The sequence below is a fragment of the Centroberyx affinis genome, unplaced genomic scaffold (genome assembly GCF_046629955.1).
Source record: "Centroberyx affinis isolate AG114_WGS23_722 - 3 ecotype Tasmania unplaced genomic scaffold, CSIRO-AGI_Caff_v1 ptg005625l_1, whole genome shotgun sequence".
Classification (NCBI taxonomy): Eukaryota; Metazoa; Chordata; class Actinopteri; order Beryciformes; family Berycidae; genus Centroberyx; species Centroberyx affinis.
In genome coordinates, this window is record NW_027282831.1 from 70,604 (window position 1) to 97,260 (window position 26,657).

Sequence of the window (26,657 nt, forward strand, 5' to 3'; positions counted from 1 at the left end):
CGTCATCTACCTGCTAAACCGCGTCTACGCCCACCTGGACAAACCGGCGAGCACGGTGAGGGTCATGTTTTTTGACTTCTCCAGTGCTTTCAACACCATCCGGCCGGCTCTACTGGGTGAGAAGCTGACAGCGATGCAGGTGGATGCCCCCCTCGTGTCCTGGATTGTCAACTACCTGACTGGCAGACCGCAGTATGTGCGCTTGCAACACTGTGTGTCAGACAGAGTGGTCAGCAACACTGGGGCCCCGCAGGGGACAGTCCTATCTCCCTTCCTCTTCACCCTCTACACCACGGACTTCAACTACAACACAGAGTCCTGCCATCTTCAGAAGTTCTCTGATGACTCTGCTATAGTTGGATGTATCAGCAAGGGTGTGGAGGCTGAGTATAGGGCTGTGGTGGGAAACTTTGTCACATGGTGTGAGCAGAACCATCTGCAGCTCAACGTGGCAAAGACTAAGGAGCTGGTTGTGGATCTGAGGAGGGCCAAGACACCGGTGACCCCTGTTTCCATCGAGGGGGTCAGTGTGGACACTGTGGAGGACTACAAGTACCTGGGAGTGTACATTGACAATAAACTGAACTGGGCTAAGAACACTGAAGCTCTCTACAAGAAGGGCCAGAGCCGTCTCTACTTTCTGAGGAGGCTGAGGTCCTTCAACATCTGCCGGACAATGCTGAGGATGTTTTATGAGTCTGTGGTGGCCAGTGCTCTCCTGTTTGCTGTGGTGTGCTGGGGCAGCAGGTTGAGGGCAGCAGACGCCAACAGACTCAACAAACTGATCCGCAAGGCCAGTGACGTTGTGGGGGTGGAGCTGGACTCTCTGGTGGCAGTGTCACAGAGGAGGATGCTGTCCAAGTTACATGGCATCTTGGACAATGTCTCCCACCCGCTCCATGACTTGCTGGTCAAGCACAGGAGCACATTCAGTGCAAGACTCATTCCACCGAGATGCACCACAGAACGCCACAGGAACTCATTCCTGCCTGTGGCCATCAAACTTTTCAACTCCTCCCTCAGAGTGTCAGACACTCTGAGTCAGTAGACTGGCTCTTGAACTTATTTCATCCTGTCAGCAGTTACAACCCATAACTTATAACTTATATCTAACTGTGCAATACCAATTTTTTTTGTGCAATAATTCAACTGCAATAATTCAACTGTGCAATACTTATTAATTATTTAATTATTTACACTGGTGTATGTATATATTGGAGTATGATGCATATTGTACATAATTCTTATTTCTCTTATTTCTATATTATTATTATTATTTTTATTTTTATTCTCTTTGTTATATATTGTAGTATAATGCACATATTTTACATATTTCTTACTTTCGTATTTCTATTTTTCTTATAATTTCTTATAATTTCTCTACGCTTGTATATATTCACTTCTACAATGTGAGCAGCTGCAATGTAACCCAATTTCCCCTCGGGGATCAATAAAGTATTTCTGATTCTGATTCTGATTCTGATGCTTAACCCTAGGCTCACTGTTTTTCTGCCTCATCTTGTCCAGAGGCCTCTGTGCGCGATGCTCAGTCCTCCCAGCAGGAGGCGCTCTTGGCAGCGCTGCAGGCCAACAGAACCCTTTTGCTGGAGCAGCTGCAGAGCGAGAAGAGGCTCGAGGAGGTGAGGAGGCTGAGGGAGGAGGAGGCGGCCGCCGGGGCGGCCTGGTTCTCCGGAGACACGGAGGACGCCGCGTGGGCCTTCGTCCAGGAGTGTCTCCTCCTGCTGCTGACCTTAGCGCGACACCTGTCCGTCCAGCTGGAGCTCTTCAACCGAACCCCGGCTCCCTCGGCGGCCAAACTCCGCACCCCGGAAATGGCCCCGCCCTTACCGCCGGACGTCCTCGGCGTCACCCAGCAGAAGACGCTGGGGGCGGCGCTGCAGTTCGTGGTCTCCCTAGGGCTCTGTCCCTACCTGGCCCCGGGGGTGGGCGTGTCGCTGGGTCGCAGGTCCGCTTTTGGGGCGATGGTGGAAGGGTTGGTCCGCGGCGGGGCGGCGCCCGCAGCGGAACGCCGCCTTCTGACCACCACGGACGTCCTGCTGCGGTTGGCGGAGGTGTCGTCCCTCGCCACGCCGGTGTTCACGCGGCACCTGGGCGACGTCATGGCGGCTCTGTGCCAGCTCGGCTACCGGCCGCACCGGGCCGAGGGAGGCGGCACCAAGGGGGAGAAGGTAAGATCGGGATAACAGTTCATTTCCTTCAGATAATGTTTCCTCCTCATTAAAGAGGAACTGAACCTCAAACCCAAATCTGTGGTGAAGCCTGACACCTAATGGTGAAAAGTAGGGTACTGAACTGACCATCTGCTGTTGGCTGGTCTTTGGTGCCAAGTGATGTCACCTTCTATAGAGTACAACTATGGTGGTGACATCACCTGGCACCAAAGACCAGCCAATAGCAGATGACCAGTTCAGTACTCTTCAGGCTTCACCACAGATTTGAGTTTGGAGTTTAGTTCACTTTTCTTTGCTCTTGCTCGACTTGGAGTTAGAGTCCAATAAATGCTTTTAAGACCAGTACTTGTTGTTGAATTTGAGTTGAATTCACGCTAAGACTCTTCAGTTTGCTTATATGTGATAATATTGTTTTCTGAAGAAAATCATTGCCCACTTTTGATGCATGTAGTCAAGAGAAACTGTTCAAGACAAACGTATATATATATTTTTCCTTCTTTCAAACTTGTAGGAACTCAGTACTGAGGAACGCAAGACCTGCAGGGAGGCCCTCAAAAGCCTTCTGGGTAAAGTCTACCAGCCAATTGTTATCAAGGAACTGCTGATTCTCCAGGGTGGACCCAAACAGGTACAAGTGTGTGTGTGTATGTGTGTGTGTGTGTGAAAGAGAGGGGGAAAGAAGAGAGAGATTCCCGTGTGTTCTTGCCTCCTCTTGGTCAGGCTCAAGATGTTGATTTGAATTCTGAGTCCGTGCATTCCTCAGAATTCCATGAATCATAATTCTCATGACAATACTTGGAAACCTAAAGCCTTGTTTCATGTGTGCTCTCCCCCAACCAGTCCGGCCCAGCGGGAAGCTCCGGCAACAGGGCAGCTCTGGGATCAGCTCCCGCCTGGCTGAGGCGTCTGTGTGGTCAGCTGCTGTCCGAGCGGCTGATGCAGCCTAACGGCGTCCAGGCTGTGGTCAGGGCCATCCTGGAGGGAGGAACGGGTGAGTCGGAGGAGGAGAGTAGCATGGAAGGCTGGAGGAAGGGAAGGTAGCGAGGATCACTGCCTGATTTAAAACTCTCGTTCTTTCTATTTTCCTCATCTATTTCCATCACACTGATCGGTTCTGACCAAAATCAAAATCTTAAGCATTTTCTTATTCTGTTTTTCTGGCTGTATTTTCTGACATCAGGCGCTGTTATAACAGTTCAAAAGGATTTTAAGGTACACTCTCCATCAGAATACTCACAGCTTGGAATATGTGGGTCATGACCGAATGGCATTCAGATTTATTTAATGATACAGTTGACACTTCCTCTCCCCATATCTCTTGATATCAGGTAACTGACTTGACCAGAGCATGGTGATGGCCCAATGTTGAATTCAATCTATTTGTAGCAGTACCGCTGTTTAGTCAGCAGAGGGAACTGTTTTTAATACATTTTGAGGCAGTGACTGCTAGTACTGACATTTGGTCAGCAGATGGCACTCTTCTCTACAGAAAACCGAAGTCTGACATATAGGCTGTAAAATTAGCAAATGGATTTTAACCCCTGGAACAGTGTCTTCCACATGGATATGCGGTCAACACAGCCCTTAGTTTTGGCATTTTTCAAAAAAGCCCATTCGCATTTTCCATAGGGATTTTGTATTACACAAATGCCGGCGATGCTAATCTATGGCATACAAAGTGATGCAAAATGACAACTTCCGCTTACAGTTTCTATTGCCATAATGATCATTCAATGAGCAATATGAGTCGGTATTAAGGTTGTTGCCCTCTCAACTGCTATGGCCAAGATGGGCTACCACAGCCCATACTGCTGTAGTACAACGCAGTACAAACATGGCAACAAACAAACAAAAAAAAGGTTTCACTGTTAAAACTCACTGCATTCAACAGCAATCAAATTCAAGCTTTCAACAGTTCACAACACAAAAAGAGCTGTGAATAGTCCAGTTAAAAAACACAAATAATCACTACATGCTCATATAAAAGCTACTTCACCTTAACAATGACAGCTGGCAAGTGCATAACTTAACATTTAGTGTGTTTACCTATTTAACTTTATTTTATTAAATATATGGTATTTCATCGTTTATTTTATATGTATTATGTGACTATCTGTAAAGTACTTTGTAACTCTGTTTTGAATGTGATACACTTTATTATAATATGTTTTATGTGTCCAATAATAAACCCAACTGAAATGCCTCACTGTTGTTTCCCGCTGTGTCCACTAGGGGGCGAATCAGACTGGAGGAAATGTGACGGTGTGGCCAGGATCCTGGTCGCCTGCCCTCAGCAGTCTGTCTCCCCAGACAGCTACTACAGACAGGTCTGCCCTCAGGTAAACACACACACACACACACACACACTCATTTAACACATTTAAAGTAGCATCCCTATAAATGAGAACTGGTGGACTAAATACAAATTTGGTGACAAGAAACGGTCCAGACATGGTGTCCCGGGGCTAAACCTAGACGTTTGTTGTGCATTTGATGTTTGTCCAGATCCTGGACCTGCTGCACTTCAAAGACAAGCTGACGGCGCTGCAGTTCCAGCGTGTGGCCACCAGGGCGGCGCTCAGCATGGTGGAGGACAAGCCCCAGTTCGCCCAGCAGTACCTCCTCGCTCCGCTCCTCGCACCCTTGCAGCGCTGTGCCACGCCCTCCGGTCAGAAACACAGACTGTTTAGCAAATATTTTTTTTAGATCATTGAACTGCTGGAATATCACTGAAATTTGAGAGGGGAAAGTCAGGGAATTTGATGATAAAGTCCAAATGTGATTTTTCCAAATGGGTCACTTTGCAGGAATGTAGCAGAATGTGTTTTACAAGTTGTCTCACACATTCATGGCATTTGCCGCTGGTTCTCAGCCCAGCAGAAGTAGAAGCCAGACTGTTCACCCCTCTAGAGAAACAACACAGGATAGAATGAAATATTTTGGTCATGGACACGCTTCAACATAGCTATGGAAAGTTATGGAAAAGTAATGAGATTTTACATCATGGCCATGGTGATGTAACCCTGGTTCTAAATCCTTGCTGTGTGTCCTAGTAAACATAGTACTAGTGAACATTGAATTTGTTTGGAGATGCAAAGTGGTTTTCACTTGTGTTCATTCATTAGCCATATGACCATTTGCATTGAAATGACCATTTGCATTTGCACAGTCGAAATAGAGTAATATGAATAAAAACAAAAATGGCACATATGGAATCATAACAAAACCAAATCCAAACCTCAGACATGATTGCTTTATTTAACCTCGTTGGTCATTTAAGATTGATATGGAAATGCTCATGAAATGACTTTATACCAAACATTTTTGGATATTTTTTTTATGCATTTGGAACCTTCAGCAACTGTTTTGCCTTGGTCCGATCCACATATGATAAATTCAGTTCACTGTTATCAATATTGACCGGATGCATTACAGCTGTTTTAAGCAGTGTGGGGTTATCAGGGAGGGACAAGTGCAGTTTCAGAAACCACATATGATGACGACTACAGTTGTCACAGGCAGACAAATAATTTTTTTTAAATTCATAATTTCTTGATATGTCCTGTGTGTGAGGCTGGCACCATGGTAGATGCATCTCTCTACTCAGCTGAGTCACACAAACTCCATGCCGGCTTTCCAGATGTGACTCTGTTCAGGCTTACATGTCAAAAGTGAAGTAGGTTGGGAGCAAGTTAGCTTCTTTGTAATAAATAGAAGAAACAAAAGACAGAGGAGTCAATCACTCAACAAATATTAGATCTTTACACCTAAATGACAATTGAGTTTACTGTAAATGCATGTATTCACAGCTCAGTTACACATGCATCTAATTAACATGGCGTAATAACGATGTGTCCAGAGACGTGGAAGTGATTTTTAGTGGGACAGTTAATTTCCTCTCTCTGTCAGGGGAGCAGACAGTTGTGCAAATTGCCTGGCATTTTTAATTGGTGCTTCCCCGGCTCTTCATTACCCTGACCACAGTGGAGTGAATGGTCAGTGATATTTACGGAGGTGTGTGTGTGTGTGTGTGTGTGTGTGTGTGTGTGTGCACTTGGCATGGAAAGGCCTCATAAACAGGATTTGGAACACATGTGACTCTAAAGTTCTCCACTGAAAGCAATACAAATTTATTTTTATTTGGTGAGATGGCAACACCTGAAGGTGCGGTGGCATAGCCAATAGTAATAGGAAACATTTGTATACAGCCAGAGATTGAGAGTAACAGTTGTATTTCAACCTGAACCCATGATATTGTGAGTTATATTCACTTGAGCTAGCTGAGCCCAAAGGTTGCCCCTGTATAGTTACTCTGTTTTGCTGTTCACTCTGTCTGAATGAAGGTAAGATCAGAAGAAACTTTATTGATCCCCGGGAATCTGGGTCGTTGCAGCGGCAAATAATGAAAGGAGACAGCAAGAAAAATAGAATATAAATAAGGAAAAGTAGAAATCTAAGCATGAAGACTATGAGATATATCAGTGGTTCTCAACCTGGGGTCCGGGGACCACCAGGGGTCCTTGAGTGGCTTCCAGGGGGTCCCCAGCAAATTGATGAATTGTTAAACTTCACCATTATTTGATTTACAAGAAATTAACATAATTAGAGAATGTAGAAGAATTACTGTTTTCATCATAGTTTCTCTGTTATCTCTCTACCTACAGTACAGATAGTCATAGGATTCTGGACAACATCATATCTAACAATAAAAATATTCTCAGATTTGGGTGAGAGACAAAATCTCATCAAATTGGGGTCTGTCTCCCTAATTTGTACTAAATTAGGGTCCTTGATATGAAAAAGGTTGAGAATCACTAAGATATATGAAGTACAGCATGTATGCCGGGTATGGGAAGTTACAGCAGACAAAAGAAAATGAATGAAAACTATGTATGGTATGCAAATATGCCAAAAATATTAAATATGAGCAATAAGAAAATAAATGAAAAAACAAAGAAGATCTAACAAAGAAATACCATAATATATAGAATATATAACAAGTGAGAAAAATATGAGAATATGCAGAAAACACATGTGAATTCACAGCATGGAATCATATTCACATTACCTACAGAAGGCTGCACATTGTGTACAGAAAGCATCTAGGGTTGCAGATGTTTGTATTCACCTTTAGAAAATATATTCAGTTTACTCATGTAGATAACATTGTGCAGAATATGCAGATTTGTATATGTGCATTACTAGCTGTTCACCTGGTTCAGCTTCTATGTGTTGTGTCAGAGGGCTGAACGTTACTGAGTGTGTATGTGTGTGTTTTTCAGATGGGAACTCCCAAGCGGCTGTGGAGGAGTGGGAGCTGACGCGCTGTGTGGAGGACGTGTACAAGGTGAGGACACCCAATGACATCCACCGAATATGCATAGTAGTGTGCATAATACCTCATATCCTGTGTAAGGGCTTATTAAGCTGTTATGGTGTAAGCTGTTTGTGTGCATTTTTGTATCTCCTTCATAAGTATCCCTGGATTTATAGGATGAAATATTCTAAATATTACTTTAGCTGAGAATTTGAGCTTGTGTGGTCCATGAACTGACAGCAAATAGGATAAGATGACGCCTATGACTCAGTTTCCTGGATACCATCAGTATATGCCAAGTCCCTTATGTAAGGCTGGGTGATATGGACAAAATTAACATCATGATAATCGTAAATGACATACCCTAATTTGTTTCAGATCTCATTCTGTGACAACATTTATACAACAGAATTGTGTCTCACGATAAGTCGATGTCATATCTTTTGCTAAATCATAATATTGAGTTATTGCCCTAAGCAGGATGCCTGAGTGTCCTGAATAATAATAGTTATATTGGTGCAGATGTAAACAGTTGCAGTGTTTTGGTTTAGCTAAAAATGATCTAGTTGAAAGAATGTAGAAGGGGGCGTCACATTTTTCACGTTGACGGGCTCAAGACAGAAACGTGGATCAGTTTGCTAAATTGCTGACCAAAATAAGTGGAAATCATGACCCCTCTGGGCCACCGTCGAGGACACCTATTGCCATAACACCATAACACTGTTGTTCTTTTATTATCTTTATCTCTCTGTTGCTTATTGTCCCTCTCATACTGTCTTTTTAATAGCTACATCTTTGCTTCTTATCTCTGTCAGTTGTGGGTGGTGGGGAACAGTCCATCAGCTCCTCTGCTGAAGGCTCTGGAAGAAGTGCTCCCTGTCATCTTCACGCTCTTCTGTTTCACCAAGCAGAACGTCTCCCACCTACGGTACTGTTGTCTCCGTCGTTCTCCTTCTGAAGCTTTTGATCATTCTTTTTTCATGGTCAGATGTTATTAAATCAAACAGGTGTCAGGCAGCTCAGACAGAAATACAATGTAAAAGTAAAGGGATTTTGGTATAAAAATACAAGAAAATAAAGATTTTGTCGTATTTAACAAGGTGTAAAAGTCATTTTACATGTCATTGTGACTTTAATAAACATAATCCACCTAAATCATATCTAGATACATGCTAATACCAGATGGAAAGGAGGTCTTAAAGTCACAATGAATGTAACGTTGGGAGGGAGCATTCAAGAGTGTAAACCAATGGGATATCAGTTAGGGAGAGAAAGGCAGGTTATTTGATGGGAGGGGCAGAGGGGCGGGAGTGTTCGAAAATCTGTGATGGTTTTATTGGTTGGAATTTTTATGTCACCTCCTGGTACACGATGATGTCACCACTAAAGATTTTCTGTTTTCTAGGAAGGAAAAGTAATGAGATTTTAATATAAAAATATAATATCTTTTTGACACTTTTTTTTTGCATGAATTGTCAAATAGGTGTATGGTAGTTGGAATGAGCTAAAAAAAAATAATTTTTCATTACAGTGTGACTTTAATAGTGTGTGTAAAACTATGTGTGTGTGCTCTGTGCTCCACAGCGCCCCCTGCCAGGAGATCCTGCTGTGGTACCTGGGCCACACGGAGGCGTCTGCGGCCCTGTCTGTGCTGAGGCAGCTCTCGGGCCTGGGGGGACAGGTGAGCGGGGTGCCACCAGACTTCCACTTCACCCCTGGGAGCGATGGAGGGGCCAGCCTGAGCCCTAGAGACACCCTCAGGTGACTGGCACCACAGCATGGACACATTCACACTATTCTGCTGTTTAGTAGAAACGGTGCTGCTTCAACCCTATTTAAAAAACATCGGCAAACAGTGTTTAGGTGCAACTCTCAGACACTTAGCAGAAACTAGGGCTGAACAATTCATCTAAATTTTATCGAAATCACAATATGGCCTACTGCAATTTTCAAAACGCAGGAGGCGCAATATTTGTTAAAGGTGAAATGTGTCAAAATACCATTTTAAATGAAATATTGTGGTGCTGCAGAGATGTCCTGGCCTACACATCGTATTCTACAGACTTAAGAAAACATCTTTGTTTGGTACAGATCCCCGCAAAAATCACACCATAATCATTTTAATACGTTTTTCAATGAAAATGAGAATAATGATGTAAAAATTATCATTCCCTCTAATATCGCAGATCATATCGCAATTGCAATATCAGTCAAAATAATCGCAATTAGATATTTTTTCAAAATCGTTCAGCCCTAGCAGAAACTTAACAAAGGAACTACTACCAACCTTTCTATTGGCACATTTTCATTCTGGTTGTTGTTGTCGTCACCTGAACGTTCGGTGAAATCCCACCTCCCATTCGTTGTGATTAGTCAGTTCATGAAAAAGCGGTTCATGCCATTTGGCACTTTTCTCAAAGTAAGCGTTCTGCTCTGCCTGATAAGCAGCCAAAGCATCCGCTTTCCATCCAGCTTGCGGTCACTCTCCATTGACTTTAATGTGAAAAAGGTGCTGGCTGTGGGTAAAAAGCGGAATAGTGTGAACACAGCCCAAAGGCTGCATGTTTACAAGCCCCGGTTCACTTGTAATTGGGCAGTGTGAACCTAAATGAACCAAATACAACAAAGGAAACTTTTCCACTGTGGTGTGATCGCACCTACTCACCTACTCACCTCTGTTCTTTTCTCTATTTCCTCTCCGTTTTCGTGTCCCAGCGATGAGGACGACGCGCTGTATGAGCGGCTGTCGGGGGAGCAGTGGAGGCTGGAGTGTCTGGTGCAGCTGCTGGCCGAACTCAAAGACAGCGACCTGCCTGGAGACTTCTTCCTGGAGCTGCTGCAGGTACACAGCGCACACACACACACTTTTGATACACTCATTCAAAGTCCAAGATCAACGTTATTCTAGAGAAACTTTACCTACAACGCCTACCTGGCATTAGGCCAAGGTAGATTACGGTAAGAATTTACACAGACTTACAATGGAGACCCAGGCGTTAGACAGATGACACTTACCTGTAAAGTTGGCATAACATTGTTCCAGGTGTAGCGTTCACATAGCGTTGGCTTAGAATGTAAATGATGCCTGCACTTCACCTATGCTAGACTAAATGTATTATGTCCCTAAGGAAAGTTTCTGTGTCCTAATTTATAATTTATTCTTAATGCTATACACCACATTGTGTGGTGAACAGATTACTCGAACTGCCAAAACTGTGAATTTCAAAAATGGATGCTTCTAATCAAAAGAAAGGCTATTCACTGATTTTTAGCATCTGAGAATCATAACAAAATGTATCAATGCAATTGCTTTTGGCCGGGTTAAAAATATCCTACAATTCCAAAAGAAATAGCTTATTTTATATCAAATTGGTAAAAAAAACAACCTGACAAATGTATGAATCTGTTTTTGTAAGTACCAAATGTATTTGATAATTCATATTTTGAGCCAGGAGTTATTTTAACAAAGTACCTATTCAGACTTGTATGTATTAAGATGTAGCGAATGTCATCACTATCACAATCACTAAATGAGCTTTGGCCTCCTCAGTGTGGATCTCTTATTCAAAGTAAATGGTAGTTTAGCAAAACCTCACTCTATGCTCTTCCATTTCCCAGGAGCTGACCAGCTGGGCGGCAGCAGGAGAAGAGGAGGAGGAAGAAGACAAGCTGGAAGCGGACGTGTCGGCCATGACGCTCCTGGAGGCGGAGCAGCGGCGGTCGGGGCGCGAGGCGGGGCGGGGCCAGAGGCTCGCCCTGCTGCAGGTGCTGGCGGCGGTGTGCGAGTGTCTGCCACACACTCTGCTGCTGAGGAAAACCACACAGGTGAGGAGGGAAAACACACACAGCAGGACATGGACAGGGTGTGAAACAATTGGATGTCACACTCTTAACCTCTTAAACTCAGATTCTCCCCTTAAATGTCCCCTTAAGTAGCACTTCATTGAAGCTATAGTATGCTTATATCGAGTGAAATATTCAAAACCAAGACATCATTTTTTATTGCTGCACCATTACATCAAACGGAAAAAAATCTAGATGTCTTGTGCATCAGTTTATACACATTTCCTTATAATTCAGCATGACATATTTGGTCTCTTTGGAAACCTTGGGATCTTGACTAGAATTTTAAAATAAAGCTGCATCGGTTCGATTAAAGCTGGAGTTGGAGTTGGAGCCGGGGAACACACACTATTGGGAGTTCTGACGCCATCTAACCACTAAATCGTGAAAACACAAACTCTTCAGCTGCTACAACGTAGAACCGAATCAAACATGAAGGTGGAACAGTTCTCTTCTGAGTACCTTTTATTTTTTCTCAGCTCTTATTGGCTAATGCCGGTCGCCATTCAGATTTCAGCGGTTGCCGAGCTCACACTACAGTCAATCAAAAATCGAATTTATTTGAAATAACGGCGATGGTCCCGACTGGATCAGGAGGCAAGAAAATCAGTCATGACACCAAATTGTGGACAATAATTGACCTGAAAGTCGTGTAGTGTGTCCCCAGCCTGAGCCTGAGCAAGTCAGTAGGGATGAATGAGCGCATCACTCTGAACTACAGGTGATGAAGGTCTACGGGACTAAAATAATGTTTTTTAAATGCCATGATAAAAGCTTTTTTTTTAGATTTATGGACACAGTGTTATGCTTATTCATCCCTATAGAAACTTTTACATTTCTTTCTTTAACACAAACCTGCACTAGAAGCCATAACTAAATACGGAACCTAGATGCAGCATTATGCCACAGCTAATATTATCGTGGTATGAATATTTGACTGCACAAGCCCACACAGGGAGCACAAAGCACCCAGTTTGTATATAGAGGACCTCGCTTGCTTATATAGAACTACACCATGTTTATGGCCTGGTTGTGACAATGTAGTCTCTGTGTCCTGAATTCACGCTGCTTGGTTGTTTTTGCTTAAGAAGTTTCATGAGATAGTCGCGGGGCAAACAGCGCTTTGTTGCCTTTTGACTTCAAAAATCGCCTTCAGGACATCGACTCGCGCGAAGTTTCATTTCTTAACCTCCGTTAGGTCTCGGCTTATCCTCCTGGGATCGCCGCTTCTCTCTCTCTCTCTCTTTCTCTCTCTCTCTCTCCAGCACATTTTAAATTCACTCTCCTGCGCTCCTGTGGGAGTTGTTCCAACGGAAGCAGGCCACGTTGAGTCACGCCGCCACACAAAAATAGTCTATTTGCTCTAGCTCTGGTGCCGTCGACGATGGAGAGGGAGGGGGGGGGGGGGAAACGATACAGAGATTCCTAAGTTAGCGAGCAAGTTGGCCGGCTGGTAGGCCGGTAGGGCCAAAAAAACATTCCCTCACAGATTAAGACACTTCTCTGATAAAACTGGCCTCAATTCAGCGGATAATCTTATTTTTAGCCATTTTATCTTTGGGTGTCTTAATAGGGATTTCGTTTTTGCTGAGAACCTCTGAAAAGTATTTGCCTCTTAGAACTTGGTGTGATATTCGGTTCTTTCAGTCTTTCTGCAGTACTTTAGATTTAACATGTTCGGGTCTTCTCTGTGTCTATCTCTCTTTACCTCTTTCCTCTTTGTTCCAGGTGGTGGACTTCATGGTGTCCCTGCTTCAGAGGGCCTGCGCGGGTCTGGATCAGGCCTCCGGCCCCAGCGCTGGGAGCCCGGTCGAGAGCCAGACGCTCAGCATGGGGATGGGCCTGGTGGCCACGCTGCTCTCTGCGCCTCAGGTACTAAAAAGGTTCATAAAAGTGCATCTACACCAACATTTAGGTACATCTCCTTTGTAAATGTGAGTGTAGGAGTCAGCTGTTGCTTCTCTTTAATGGCACTGTTTCTCTGGTGTTTATTTTTCTTCCTGTTCATCAGTTTCAACAAACACACTCCTTGTCATGATTCAAATCATTAATAATTAAAGCAAACTTCCACCTCTCCTGTTTTATTGAGATGTGTTTTGGTAGTGAGTAATGTTTTCTTTTGTCACTTGTAACTCTTTAAAGTTTTGATTTGTCACGTCTTGTGGGCAGAGAAGTGACAACACCAGACATCAGAATTTCATTTTGGCAAATAGGGCGAATTTACAGCGTTTCAATTAGTGAGGATGGGACACTTTTCTCTGTTGCAGCCCCACTTGGTGCTTTATGCTGATAAGTCGGGTGTATTTTTACATACAAATCTTGCCTAGTGCAGCTTTAACGTCAGTGGACTCAACTGTTACCTTGCTTATATGGTGTGTACTCTCTCTTTTTTTTCCCCCTTTTCTTTCTCCTTATTTTTAACACACAGTACAGTCCAGTCACATGGGCACCACTTGTGCCATGGCATATACTGTATATACAGTACTGTGCAAAAGTCTTAGGCACCCAAGAGTTTTTATATAAATTGTGTCTTAGATGGTTATTCTTTTTTTTCTGCATTAGTGTGTCAGTAGACTGCTCTTTATAGTTTATAGTAGTCTTTATAGTTTTTTAATATTTGAAACTTTTCAAAGCATCTTCGCTTTACTTGTTTTCTTTTACATGTGCCTAAGACTTTTGCACAATACTGTATATATCGTATTATCAAGCATGTCTGCCCTTATATTGCAGTAAACCTAAACGACAACAAAAACACCAATTTTGCAAAAAGTAGTAGAACAGTCCAAAGTAGGCAAACGTAGCCAAGCAGTAGAGAACTAAACTAAAACTAAAACAAAATCAGTAAAAGAAGACTATACCACAGTACCTCAAAAGAAAGAGAGACAAGTAGTCTGCATGCCAAATATTTACCAGTTACAATACCAATATATTCTGATTAAAACAGACCATGACGATGCCCTTCATTAATTATGTTAAGGACTTAGATTTAACAGATGATCAAGTGAATGACTCATTTTTGTGGACAATGCAGTTTCTGAGCTTGTAGATTTTTTATTTATTTATTTATTTTTTCTTCTAAATACTTGTTATATTTTGTATCTGTTACAATTAATATACTCCATTTTGTTTAGATTACCCTTTGTTAAAACAGGAGGAGCAATATTTTATATTATATGAATGTAAAAGGCTGTATTTCATGGTGTTGAAAATGTAAATAAAAATATTGTGGGGAAAAAAACCAAAAAACAGACCATGACGGCACTCGATTTGAGCAAGAAATGAGCCCCAAATTCATAAACTGTATCTTCTCTCTCTTTTTTTTTTTTATTTTTTTTTTTTATGTCACAGCTCAGTGCAGAGGACTACACCTCCATGTCGCGGCTGCTCCCACCTCTGGAGACGCTATCCCAGCAGCACCCCGAGGCGTTCGTCCAGGAGCTGGCGTCGGGCCTCCGAGCCGTCATCGCCACGCGCGGCGCCTACCGGCCCGACGACCTCACCGCCGCCACCGCCACCGCCACCGCCACCGCCACCGCCACCGCCACTCAGCGCTCCAGAAACCCTGAAACGACACAAAAAAACCACAGCAACGCGCCTTCTGCAAAAAAGCAAACTCAAGCAGGACGCTCGCAGGTGTCGCGGACTAGTCCTCGTTCATCTCCTCAGGACACCGAGCCCCCCGGAGAGTCCGCACCGGTCTGTGGTACCGGCGACTCCTCCCCGCCCGCCAGGCCCTTCTCCGATTGGCTGCTGGAGGCGTGCGACCCCGACGTGCCGACCAGAGCGGTGGCCCTGAGGACGCTGACCCGCGCGGTGCGAGAGGGCGACCCAGACGCCGTCCAGGCCCAGGAGAAGGTCCTCACGGTGGGTTGTTTGCTTCTATACTTCTCCCTTTTTATGTCTTTACTTATCTTTAACTCCATATCTGTCATATTATACCTGTATATATACACCTGCTCAGCCATCAGCCTCAGCCACAACTAGTGTGTGTGTGTGTGTGTGTGGGGGGAAACAAGTGCAGCAAAATACTTGCAGTCCAAATTGTCCATTCCCGGTCGATTTATTAAGCCTTTGATGGATAAAGGAGGAGACAGTACAAAGCTCGGTGCCTTTGACATAAATAAATAAAATATTTAGTTAACAATAGTGTGTATGTCCCCAAGGATACAAGTTTTTACCCTTTTTCTGTACCTCCTCATTACCAATGCGGCGTATTATCCATCTTCAGTGGCTATCCCCAGGCTCTCTGGCCTTGATAGATGCTCTTTCCATGGGCTTCCTGTTATCTATTCTTTGCAACCAATACCCCGGAGGACCGGGGCAGTAGAGCTCTGGGTCGTGTGTGTGTGTGCGTGTGTGTGTGTGTGACAGAGAGAGAGAAAAAAAAACAGCACATATTTAGGTTGTAGTATTAATCTCCCCAGGGACAGTATCTGTGTCTTTGAATGTGGTGTGTGTGTGTGTATGTTTCTCCCCATGTCTGTATGAGAATGGGAATAAAAAAAAACTGCCAAAATATGTTCTACTTTCCCCGAGTTCCCCCAGCTTTCCACGAAAAAAAAAAAAAATCACATGCCGCAGGTCACCTGTCAAAAATCTGTAGTTGGAACAAAGAGGTTTTCTTCAATGTTCTGCAGCCTTTAAAAACAAGGTCAAATATACATTTTTATGAAATGGAGTATTTTCAGGTATCATCTTAAATGATGTATTTCATGGATCAATAAATCCAACAGAAATAAACTGTCTTTACACATAACTAACTTGTTGCCTAGGAAATAAAATAATAATAAAAAAAAACTACCATAAGAATGTAGCTTTGAAATTGAAAAAATAAAATAGGCCTATTAACATAGGATACAATCATAAATATGGAAATGTGTGCATTTGTGTTACAAGTTTACAAGTTACAATCTCACTGTTTACAACTACAAAATACATCACAAGTTTGCAAATATGTATTGCACATGCACGCATTTTGCTTTTCCACTTTATCAGATGGAGAATGCAATTGTGCATTTGTGTCATATGTGTTGCGTTTGGCAGTTTTTTATTTTTATTTATTTATTTTATTTAACCTTTATTTAACCAGGCAGGTCAATTAAGAACAAATTCTTATTTACAATGACGGCCTAGCGAGAGGACAGAAGGACCTCTCGAAGGGTAAAGGGAAAAGGGGACAAAAAAAAAAAAAAAAAAAATTCCCATGATATGAGGGTCAAAACAGCATACACGTACTATAGTTCCCCCTCTTTGCCTTAGTGACCTATGAGACAATCTGCCAATGTGTTTTTGCCTGTGTGTGAATGCGTGTGCGTCAAGAAACTTGCACACTGCAGGTCGTTTTTCTGCGTCTGTCTCCTGGGACAGTCTGAGCAAAGTAAGATGTTTAATAAATGAGGCGGTTGAACCTCTTCCCCCCGGGGGGGCCGAGGGGACAGTAGAGGTCTGCGGGGACTTGTTAAGGTGGCACGGGGCGGGAAGGGATTGCAGCTCATTTACTATTCGCTGTAATGAGAAGCCCCCCACTGTGTACCTTAGATAAACCTGGACCCCCAAGTCTCACAACAGGGATCCCCCCCACCACCACCACCACACACTTATTGATTCTTCCCCCTTTTATGCCCACTCCATGTTTTAGAGTTTATTCCCCCCACATCTTACAGCCACTCTCTACCTTAACTTTAACCCTTTGTCCACAGTCTCCCACTTTACATGATCTCACTCCTTCCTTCCCTCCCTTCAACATCCCTCCTTTACCCAATCTCACGTTTTGTCCATACTCATCTAAGCAACCCCTTGTCCATCCTCTCCCCCCCATCTTATTCCATTCTTCCTCTCACCCATCTTCTCCTTTATTTACCCTTCTACATCTACAGGGGCCCCTTATAGTACCAGAGGGTAGTGTTTGGGTTATTCCCTTTGATATTTGGTCTTATTGTGCTTTTGATGTATTCGGTGCCATGCCAGATTATCGATCTGGAGACACACACTGGTGCTGCGTTTGATGTTTTTCATACAGTCTAGTGACAGTGTATTCCCAGTAAGGCAAAACAGTGTGTGTGATGATTAATCCATGCCTGTTTTGTCTCCTCCAGCTCTTCTTAGAAAACCTGGAGCACGACGACTCGTTCGTCTACCTGTCCGCCATTCAAGGTAATGTGATGTCATGTAACGGGGCAACTTGGGCAAATGTTTTCACATCGCATTTTTTCACATCAACTCACATGAAGTTATTTTCAAATAAGGCAGCAAAACTTATTTGCATAAATTTAATGACCGTTCCACAGAAATGCTCTACTTTTAAGTAATCAACTGGGAATTTTAATGGATTTCCTTAGTTGAAACTGGGATTAGACTGATATATGGGGCTGATATTGGCCTTTATTAAAAATCAGATATCAGACAGTCAGTGTGATCCATCTCTGATATGATGGATATGATGCAGTTTGATTGATTACATATTTATTGTAGAATTGATCAATACTACATTGGTTGTCTATGGGAAGCTCTTAGCCTGAACTGATTCTGAATCAATTCTAATGTGACATTGCTATGTTATTATTATTAGTTACAATTAATAACAATTAACAATTAATAGTGTTATCATTATCCTGGTAGTAATATTATCCTGGGTTTCAATAGTGACTTTAGTGTCCCATCGTCTAAATGCTGTTTCAGAAGTTTTTCCATCCTGCCAAAAATAAAATTGGGGGGTAAACACTTAATACTTTTGAATGCAAACGGTCCAATATAACAATATTGAATATTGGCATAAAATGTTGGCTACCAGCAGCTTCAGTCCAAAAGTCACACATATCCGTGGGATCCTAGTTGAAACACAAGTGACGAGTAATTATCTTTAACTGTTGAAGGCAGAGGGAGTACTGTAATTGTATCATGTCTGTAGGCCTGGCTGTATTGGCTGACTCCTACCCTGAGAGGATCCTGCAAAGACTCCTGGGAGACTTCCAGCACGGCCCCTCCCTCCCCACCTCTGACAAGGAGCACTCGCTGGAAACCCGCCTCAAAGTAGGAGAGGTCCTGATGAGGGCGAGCAGGGCTATGGGTGAGCAAGATCTGACGTGTGTCCATATTCATGTTTGTATTACTACACTAGTGACAATATTCACTTGACTTGGCATTGCCCATAGTGATGAGAACATCGACACCAAAATCATCCGTGTGTCCCTGGTAGATCACTGGTGTGGTGTTCCATGCAAACACTTTAGCATACGCTATGTTGAGTGACAGTAAGCTCCATGCTAACACTTTAGCATACGCTATGTTGAGTGACAGTAAGCTCCATGCTAATACTTTAACACTATGTTGAGTGATAGTAGGCTCCACGCTAACACTTTAGCATACACTATGTTGAGTGACAGCAGGCTCCATGCTAACACTTTAGCGTACACCATGTTGAGTGACAGTAGGCTCCATGCTAACACTTTAGCATACACTATGTTGAGTGACAGTAGGCTCCATGCTAACACTTTAGCGTACACTATGTTGAGTGACAGTAGGCTCCATGCTAACACTTTAGCGTACACCATGTTGAGTGACAGTAGGCTCCATGCTAACACTTTAGCGTACACCATGTTGAGTGACAGTAGACTCCATGCTAACACTTTAGCGTACACTATGTTGAGTGACAGTAAGCTCCATGCTAACACTTTAGCATCCGCTATGTTGAGTGATAGTAGGCTCCATGCTAATACTTTAACACTATGTTGAGTGATAGTAGGCTCCATGCTAATACTTTAACACTATGTTGAGTGATAGTAGGCTCCACGCTAACACTTTAGCATACACTATGTTGAGTGACAGCAGGCTCCACGCTAACACTTTAGCGTACACTACGTTGAGTGACAGCAGGCTCCATGCTAACACTTTAGCGTACACTACGTTGAGTGACAGTAGACTCCATGCTAACACTTTAGCGTACACCATGTTGAGTGACAGTAGGCTCCATGCTAACACTTTAGCATACACTATGTTGAGTGACAGTAGACTCCATGCTAACACTTTAGCGTACACCATGTTGAGTGACAGTAGGCTCCATGCTAACACTTTAGCGTACACTGTTGAGTGATAGTAGGCTCCATGCTAACACTTTAACACTATGTTGAGTGATAGCAAGCTCCACGCTAACACTTTAGCATACGCTATGTTCAATGAATATATCTCAACATAGTATAGCTAAAGTGTTAGCATGATCTACCAGGGACACTTGGATGATTTGGGTGTCTATGTTCTCATTAAGCAACAAGAAACTAAAATATCAGCATCGATATAATCATCACCATCACCACTGCCACCATCATCATCATATCATGACCATCTCTATCGTTGAGTCCTAGTAGGTCCATGATAACTGCTAAGTGGATGGGCAGCAGGGTGGTCTAGTTATTAGAGAGACTGTCCTTCAACTGGATGACCAGGGTTCACACCCCCATATTGGCAAGCATCGGCAAGAGAAGAGAGAATAAAAAGCGAGTAAAAGTGTGTCCTCAGCTCTCTACAATGAAGCAGTCAACAAGAACATGACAGTTTAAAGAGCGGACTTTGTATGACTTTGTATACTTTGAATGGCCTGTGTTGTCAGCGGCACATAATGCAGGAGCGATGATATATGCCTGTTCATGTATGTGCTCATTATATCGCGTTTACATGCATGTCAGCCATCGGCATGTTAACGGCCGCACCACAAAAGCCATAGAGCGCGCTTGTTTTCCACCCAGCTCTCTGTCTAGAAGGGACTTTGTGTGTCAAAACCTTTCCCTGATAGAAATCCCTGTTTTGGTTTTTCGCCCCCCCCACCCCCCCCGCTCCGCGTCCGTCTGCCAGATCGCCATCGTACCACTTCCCCGGGACAATCGAGGGGTTTATATCCTCGCCGGGAGATTGGATAGACCCTCGGCAAGCCGCGCAGCCAGCCAGAGAGGCTCTGTGTGTTTGTCTTCGCCCCCCCAAGTGGCCAAGTTCGCCCCTTTTGCCAGGCTGTCATTTGTAAATAAGAGGGTTTTCTTAATTGACTCGCCTAGTTGAGTAAATGTTGAATAAAGGAAAGTTTGGCGCAGGGCGGCTCTGGTTTTGCTGGCTGTTTCCACTTGCACAGAAACCTATGGCTGCTGTCACAGTGTGCAAGGACAGGCAGCAAATCCACAAAAAGGGAAAGACACAACACACCCCTATGTTCCCCAAGGCATTCTATCTATTTACATATAGCTGTGGAATATATAGGCTAAATAAAATTCAGCAAATTTGGGAACATCAGTCTGTTTTTAGGATGTACAGTGTTGCATATCTTTCTTTCTTCGTGCGCAGGTGTGTGTGTGTGTGTGCATATGCATGTAGAGGCGAGGCAGAATATTCCTGCTGACTCATACACACTCACTTAGGCACAGCAATTTTCTCTTTGATTAAATCTATTAGAGCCGTGACGGCCTATTGAGGAGCTGAAGGGAGAACAGCTGAACTGGTGTGTGTGTCTGGCTCTGTGTGTGTAGCGGTTTGTTGTGGGTTTGAATCTCCGATTCTGAGAGAGCGCTTGGCACTCTGAAAGGTTAATCTAGGACAAGCTAAATAGGTCTGAGTGTCGTGTATGTGTGTGTGTGTTTGTTTCTGGATCAGGCCAACATAACCAGCTGTAGGGACCTACACACACACACACACACACACAGACAGACACGGGTCGAACAGGTCTTACTACTACTAGCCAGTCAGCTGGCTCTCTTCTCTCCATGGATGCTGTTGGCTCTGCTCCCCTGCTGCTTGGCTAGGGCAGCTGTAGTCAGCAGTGAGCTCTGTTATCCTTTGTGTGTCTGCCTATGTCTCTCTCTCTCTCTCGCTCTCACAATGTCACTGATAAACACGGCGATTTAAACAGAATACCACTACAGTATAAACCTCGATTTGGTCCCCACTCCACCTCGTACTAACACTTGTCTCATATCCAGATTGGGTCTTAGCTGGGTCTTGGGTCTTAGCTTAACATCCATACCTGACATTAAGCTGCGTCTCCAGCATCCACACTGAAATCGGACTTCTCTTTCCCTCGCCAAAATGCAGATTGCAGCACACCACACTGTAAACACCTCATCTCTCTTGTTTTCCAACTATGAGTATCCTGACAATCCATTTTTGAAAAGTATGTTACTATCTGAGCTGCCTGCCGCTCGATTGAGTTACATTCGTTTCCTTGTTGGATCCGCAAATTATGGTTTAGGGCTGCAGCTAATGAGTATTTTCATTATGAATTAATCTAGTGATTATTTTTTTGATTAATCGATTTAGTCTATAAAATGTGAAAGATTGTGACAAATGCCCATCAAAAGTTACCAGAGCCAAAAGCGATGCCTTAAAATTGCTTACTTAGTATGACCAGCAGCCAAAGAAACACCAACGTTTTCATTTTATAATGATATGAAACAGAGAAAAGCAGCAAATCTTAGCATTTGTGGAGCTGTAACCAGCAAATGTTTGGTATTTATGCTTGATAAATGACGATTCATCGATTATCAAAATTATAAGCGAGTAATTTTCTGATGATTGGCTAATCGATCAATCGACTTTACGTTGTATCTATATGTGTATTGCATTACCTTGAGTGCTGCTATGGGTTACCGGATCTTCAGTGTGTCTTGGTGCATTTACACTTGTATTTGATGCATTTAATATCATCTTATTACAATCCGATCACTCAGGACGCATATTAATGCCAGGTGGGAAGGGGGATCTTTCAGTCATGGTCGTAGTAACAGTTGAGGAGCATATATTGGGTGGCTTGGTAACTCCATCTGGCTCAGCATTGAGTTTCAAATCAGAGAAGTGCTCAGCTGAACGCTTCAGCAGGCAGGTCAGACCCTGCTACCTCAGTCCCTGCTCTGACTTCCAAATCACAGCCACAGACAACAACACTCCTCTATAGCTGTGTACATTATCAAAATTCATCATGGTGTGGTAAAACAAAAAACATTTTCTACAGATTATGTCTGCCTGATTGAGTAGTATCTAATTAATGGAAGGAGGTTAAAGCTGTATTATTGTGAAAATTTAACTTTAAGTATAAAGCTTCAAATCTTAACTGCAATTTTTACACTCCCATAATCCTCTTCTCATATGCAAATGAATTTAAATGACATTATACGATGGGAGAACAAGCTTCTGGGTTCTTCATCTACATACTGTACATACCAGTGATGTATAGTGATATATATCTCTAAATCTTATTAGGATAGTAAGACAACACATACTTTGGATTTTATAATAAATAGTTGTTTGAGCAGGGATTCTCCATATGTGTGTAATATGCTATAAGCTATGTTTTCTTACGTTATTGTATGCTCCATAGAAGAACTGAAGGCAGCTGATCAACTCAGCAGCCAGAGAGCTGAGATCACATTCAAACAAACAGATAAATAAGTAGGTCTATATCTCATCGCTGTGGAACTGGACCGCATCTGTACTTATTGGACAACTGCCATACTAGTCACTGAACGCTGCTCATTATCACCGTGCCAGCAGCAACCATAGATTTACAACCTTAGTAATTACGTGTGAACCAGAGCATCGAAACTGACCGTCCTGTCTCCCCCCCTCCTCCTCCTCCTCCTCCTCCTCCTCCAGGGGAGCTGGCGCCCCACCTCGGTCGTCCGCTGGTGGGGGTTTTCCTGCGGGGAACCAGGGACCCGGACCAGACCGTCCGGGCCAGCAGCCTGTCCAACCTGGGGGAGCTCTGCCGGAGACTGGACTACGCCCTGGGACCGCTGGCTCAGGAGGTGAGGGGGTAGGGGGTGGGGGGTGGGGGGTGGGGGGGTACAGCACAGTGGGCTGTCTGTATGGAAGATAAGATGAAACTTTAATGATCAGTGTGGGGAAATTGGGTTGTGGCAGCAGCAAATAGTAATGGGATACAGCAAAGGAAAATAGAATATAAACAAGAATAAAGCAAATGGGTGGTATTAAACATATTGCAACCAGTGATGTTGTGGTAAATAAAAAGGAGTCGGCGATCATCATCAGGCAACAACCACCAATATAAAAAAAACTCTTTACAAAATCATTAATTCATACTTTTTTCCCCATTTAAAATACCCTTACATCAGTTTGATACTACTTGCTACAATATGTATTATGAATTTAGGTCATAAAGATTTATGCCAGGTTACAAATGTGGGTAAATTGAGTTTAGGTGGGTTTACCCTCCGCTGCAACTCGAGAATGTATTAATGAAAATATATATGTATTACAGTATGTATGCAGTGGGTGCAACTGAGACAAAGAAAAAATGTGTATGATGTGAAAAACAGGTACAGTAAGAAAATCTGCAAAAATATGGAATAAATGCAGTATGAAAATAAAGTAAAATTGGCAAAATATCAGCTTTCCGACCAAAGTGAATTCATCACTTTATTATATATATTATCAGCATTTCCCAGGGACCAAATGTGTAAACAGTTGGTTTTGATAGGTTAGAAAGGATGGAAAGGCCTGAGGCATCAGTTAGTCAAACCACTTTACTTTATTGTCTGTCTCTAAATCAGTCAGTAAAAAGCAATCATCTCACTCACTCTCTCTCTCCCTTAATCATCCTGTCATTAGTTAGTGTTTTAAATACTAGCTGTCCTATGGAGACTCCAACCCGGCTCCAGATGTTGGTTCTAGGTGTGTGTGTGTGTGTGTGAGTGCGTCTAGACATTTGGCCAGAGGATGATGACCCGGTCAAGTTGGGTCAACGGTCAGGGAGGAGCAGGTGTGACGCAGGTTAAAGGTCAGAGGTCAGGAGGTTGGGCCAAAGAGACTTCAGCTTCAACAGGGTCGAGTTACATGCACTTCCATTATATTTTTTTTTATTTTATTGTAATTTATCTGCTATATCGACCCAGTTTCCCCACAGGGATCACTGACATTTCATCTAATGCAATGTAATCTAATGTAATCTAATCTAATTCTCTGTTTGAGTGGAAAAGCACAAGTCATACAGTCTTTGGTGGACTACAGCCTATTTTGTGTGTTCAGAAATTTCAGCAAAGTCTCCAAAAGAGCCTTGACCTTATGTGTGTGTGTGTGGGCTGCACATGCATAAATACATGTCCACTCACCTTGATCAGGGTCTGAGTTGACAGAACCTCCACCCACGTGTGTGTATACTTGTATATGTGTGAGAGAACAGAGACCTTCATGCTGCTGCAGTGGTCAGAGGCTTAAATAAAGATGCTGTGATGTGTGTGTGTGTGTGTGTTGGTGTTCGCTGTAGCCTGCTGTCATGAATAAGCAGCACTGTCAGCCTGAGGAACAGGGATGCTTATTCATGAACCTGCCCACTTTAACTTTTTCACCCTGGCCGTGTGTGTGTGTGTGTGTGTGTGTGTGTTTGAGAAGAGAGAGAGAAGGAAGGAGGGAGTGTGTTGGTTTAGATGTCTGACCAATACGTCAATCGATCCAATTTAGTACTAGTCCTGACCTCAGCCTTTTAGCACTGTAGCTCACTGAGTGTGTTTTTTTTATTTTTCTCCCGTAGCATGTGTGTGTGTGTATCCACAGCTCACAGAATGTGCTGCTTTTTACTGTCAGATTGATTAAAACTGACCACACATTACTAACTATTAGCTAACTGTATTTTAGCTTCTCTACACTGATTGCTCGTCAGTTTTATAATTGAGTTGATTTGGCTCAGCATATAACTCAAGTTTAGTGCTTTTATCTGCTATAAATTATTCTGGCATAAATCATTCCGACTTTCACGTCTCCAGCTTCAAAAGGTATAAAAAAACTAGTATAAACAGACCAAATCACATTGCTCTCTTCACTGTTTCCCTGTTCGTTTTACAATTGATTTTGAGATTTTATTTTTATTATCATTTTATTGAACCATGGCAACATCACAGATCTTTTATACGGCAGACCGGTAACACGTCATCAAAAGAAGCCCCTCATTTCCATGCCTCCTTTTTTGGGGAAAGCAAACAAATTTCCTTATACTGTGTAGGAGCTAAATCGCTAACATTGTAGCCTGTCTAGCCACAAATTACCAGCTTTTTTGCATAAACACACTGGAGAAGAATTTGTGAGATTCCAGAGATATGGAGCCACTTGAAGAGAGTTTTGTCAGTTATGCTGTGGGTGAAGTTGTGTGGCGTGTCCCTGGATTAATGAAAGTTTCATAATATATTGATTTGTTTGGTATGTGCCGATGACATATCTGTGTAAAAATGCCTTAAAGGATAAGGCCGGTGTTTTTTAATGCATTTCTTACCGTCAACAAATCCTATGAAAATAACAAAATCAACAATGCGTTTGCTCTACTCCCGTTACTTTCTGACTTCCCACGTACCGTTTTTAGCCGTCAACCCAGAAGTCATTGGCTCCAACTGTAAGCTAAAAACCTTTAAATACAGCTCACAAAGACATAGTTTCCATTTTAAAAATCGCTAACTGTTACCATGAAAAGTCAGGCTGTTGTAGTTATTACCAAATCAAATTCAAATGGGAACAAATTCTTCATTACGGCGGGGACTATTTTCTGTGCTACGGAACTACTTTCCTGAGATGGAAAACGTGTTTACAGCCGGCTTATTAAGTTGTTTGAGGAAAAAGTCGGCTGGCCCGGTGCATCCTGATGATGAAATATGCTGCAGAGCAGCAGCATGGCTCTTTGATGTGTTTTTAATCATATTTTTAATACAATGGAGTTCTATGGCTGCTGGGACATGGCTGCATTGGGCACCGGCTACATGGACGAGACTTGCTAGCAAAACAAATTCATTGTTGATTTTGTTATTTTCATAGGATTTGTTGACGGTAAGCAATGCATTAAAAACACCAGCCTTATCCTTTAATGCCGTCTGTTAACATGTAGTCCCTGCTCGCTTTACCTGCATCTGAACTATTCATTGCCTTTTACATGTTTTTAAAACGGTAGATATAATCTGTGTGTGTGTGTGTGTGTGTGTTCTGCAGCTGAGCTCCTGTCTGACTGCGCTGATAAAGACAGAGCGGGAGGTCGAGGTGAGGAGGGCCGCCGTCCACGTTATCGCCCTGCTGCTTCGAGGCCTCAGCGACAAAGCCACCCAGGTATACACACACACACACACACACATACACACACACACACACACACTTGCACAACCGGACACTCAAATACACAGTATGAACAAGTTACTATGTACTGAATGCGCTGATAAAGACTATATGCCCCGAACTTCAACTTTGGGGCAAGAATGAGCGGGGCGGTAATTTTCCCTTTGACCTTCAGGTAAATATGGGTCAGTGGGGCTTCAGTAACACTGAGTGATTCACTCCCTCAG

General features: G+C 43.1%; 1 protein-coding gene across 1 annotated transcript in view; it reads left to right on the forward strand.

Annotated features, from left to right (window-relative positions):
• The window catches only part of tango6 (transport and golgi organization 6 homolog (Drosophila)), a 34,427-nt gene that overhangs the window by 3,414 nt on the left and 4,356 nt on the right, over positions 1–26,657 (forward strand). Inside the window, exons 2-17 of the mRNA XM_071547042.1 lie at positions 1,528–2,189; positions 2,704–2,820; positions 3,033–3,183; positions 4,425–4,531; positions 4,698–4,860; positions 7,475–7,539; positions 8,325–8,437; positions 9,094–9,270; positions 10,225–10,351; positions 11,128–11,334; positions 13,081–13,224; positions 14,701–15,216; positions 17,448–17,505; positions 18,260–18,418; positions 22,978–23,129; positions 26,311–26,424. Of these exons, the coding sequence (XP_071403143.1) occupies positions 1,528–2,189; positions 2,704–2,820; positions 3,033–3,183; positions 4,425–4,531; positions 4,698–4,860; positions 7,475–7,539; positions 8,325–8,437; positions 9,094–9,270; positions 10,225–10,351; positions 11,128–11,334; positions 13,081–13,224; positions 14,701–15,216; positions 17,448–17,505; positions 18,260–18,418; positions 22,978–23,129; positions 26,311–26,424 (3,032 nt within the window). The remainder of the gene's footprint in view (positions 1–1,527; positions 2,190–2,703; positions 2,821–3,032; positions 3,184–4,424; positions 4,532–4,697; positions 4,861–7,474; positions 7,540–8,324; positions 8,438–9,093; positions 9,271–10,224; positions 10,352–11,127; positions 11,335–13,080; positions 13,225–14,700; positions 15,217–17,447; positions 17,506–18,259; positions 18,419–22,977; positions 23,130–26,310; positions 26,425–26,657) is intronic.